This window comes from Penaeus vannamei, chromosome 26 (assembly GCF_042767895.1).
Source record: "Penaeus vannamei isolate JL-2024 chromosome 26, ASM4276789v1, whole genome shotgun sequence".
Lineage (NCBI taxonomy): Eukaryota > Metazoa > Arthropoda > Malacostraca > Decapoda > Penaeidae > Penaeus > Penaeus vannamei.
In genome coordinates, this window is record NC_091574.1 from 14913641 (window position 1) to 14916140 (window position 2500).

Consider the following 2500-nt stretch of genomic DNA (forward strand, 5'->3'; position numbering starts at 1 on the left):
CAGCACCATCAACGCCACTCACACAAGACAGCACCATCAACGCCACTCACACAAGACAGCACCATCAACGCCACTCACACAAGACAGCACCATCAACGCCACTCACACAAGACAGCACCATCAACGCCACTCACGCAAGACAACACCCATACCAGCATCACCCTCACAAGACAACACCACCCATACAAACCAACACCACCACCCACACAAATCAACATAACCACCCACACAAGACAACACCACCCATACAAACCAACACCACCACCCACACAAATCAACACCACCACCCACACAAGACAACACCACCCATACAAACCAACACCACCACCCACACAAATCAACACCACCACCCACACAAGACAACACCACCCATACAAACCAACACCACCACCCACACAAATCAACACCACCACCCACACAAGACAACACCACCCATACAAACCAACACCACCACCCACACAAATCAACACCACCACCCACACAAGACAACACCACCCATACAAACCAACACCACCACCCACACAAATCAACACCACCACCCACACAAGACAACACCATCCATACAAACCAACACCACCACCCACACAAATCAACACCACCACCCACACAAGACAACACCACCCATACAAACCAACACCACCACCCACACAAATCAACACCACCACCCACACAAGACAACACCACCCATACAAACCAACACCACCACCCACACAAATCAACACCACCACCCACACAAGACAACACCACCCATACAAACCAACACCACCACCCACACAAATCAACATAACCACCCACACAAGACAACACCACCCACACAAATCAACACATCCACCCACACAAGACAATACCACCACCCACACAAGACAACACCACCCACACAGATCAACACATCCACCCACGCAAGACAACACCACCCATACAAACCAACACCACCACCCACGCAAATCAGCACCACCACCCACACAAGACAACACCACCCACACAGATCAACACATCCACCCACGCAAGACAACACCACCCATACAAACCAACACCACCACCCACACAAATCAACACCACCACCCACACAAGACAACACCACCCATACAAACCAACACCACCACCCACACAAATCAACACCACCACCCACACAAGACAACACCATCCATACAAACCAACACCACCACCCACACAAATCAACACCACCACCCACGCAAGACAACACCACCCATACAAACCAACACCACCACCCACACAAATCAGCACCACCACCCACACAAGACAACACCACCCACACAAATCAACACATCCACCCACACAAGACAATACCACCAACACCGCCCACACAATTCATCAACAACACCACCTACACAAATCAACACCAACACCAGCAACACCAAACCAACCTCCCTGACGCCTTCCTCCGCCAGGAATCCTCGCACGTCCATGAGGAGAGCGAGGGACGTCAGGTGGGTGCAGCGGCAGATGGTCACGTGGGCGTCAGTATAGTGAAGGGCGCACCCACTCGTGTTCCAGGCGTGGGCGGCCTCATCCCACCACACACAGCTGGCGTTGTCGAGAAGGAAGCCGTCGCCATTGTAAACGTGGCCGAATTTCACCTCTGTTGCTTCGTCGCCGGCTGGTTGAGGGAGGTGGAAGGGTGGAGGGAGTGAGAGAGGGGGAAGGGAGAAGAAAGGTGGAAGGGAGGTGGAAGGGTGGAGAGAGAGAGGGAGGGGGAAGGGTGGAGGGAGTGAGTGAGGGGGAAGGGAGAAGAAAGGTGGAAGGGTGGAGAGAGAGAGGGAGGTGGAAGGTTGGAGGGTGTGAGAGAGGGGGAAGGGAGGTGGAAGGGTGGAGAGAGAGAGGGAGGGGGCAGGGTGGAGGGAGAGAGGCAGGGGGAAGGGACAAGAAAGGTGGAAGGGAGGTGGAAGGGTTGAGAGAGAGAGAGGGAGGGGGCAGGGTGGAGGGAGAGAGGCAGGGGGAAGGGACAAGAAAGGTGGAAGGGAGGTGGAAGGGTGGAGAGAGAGAGGGAGGTGGAAGGGTGGAGGGAGTGAGAGAGGGGGAAGGGACAAGAAAGGTGGAAGGGAGGTGGAAGGGTGGAGAGAGAGAGGGAGGTGGAAGGGTGGAGGGAGTGAGAGAGGGGGAAGGGACAAGAAAGGTGGAAGGGAGGTGGAAGAATTAGAGTGGACGGAAGGAGGTGGAAGGGTGGAGGGAGAGAGGGAGTCGGAAGGAAGAATAAGTGGAATGGAGGTGGAAGAATTTGAGTGGAGGAAAGGAGGGAGAAGTGGGGAATAAAGGTGGAAGGGAGGTGGAAGAATTTGAGTGGAGGAAAGCAGGGAGAAGTGGGGAAGAAAGGTGGAAGGGAGGTGGAAGAATTTGAGTGGAGGAAAGGAAGTGAAGGAACGAGAGTGGAGGGAGGAAAATGGAACGGGGGATAGAGAGGGTGGTGGAAAAATTAGAGTGGAGGGAGGAAGGTGAAGGAATTGGAGTGTTGTGAGATCAGTTTGGAGGTGGAGGAGGGGAA

General features: G+C 54.2%; 1 protein-coding gene across 1 annotated transcript in view; it reads right to left on the bottom strand.

Annotated features, from left to right (window-relative positions):
• Positions 1–2500, bottom strand: part of LOC113821737 (adhesion G protein-coupled receptor L3) — a 33111-nt gene that overhangs the window by 9922 nt on the left and 20689 nt on the right. Inside the window, exon 13 of the mRNA XM_070140059.1 lies at positions 1386–1618. Within this exon, the coding sequence (XP_069996160.1) occupies positions 1386–1618 (233 nt within the window). The remainder of the gene's footprint in view (positions 1–1385; positions 1619–2500) is intronic.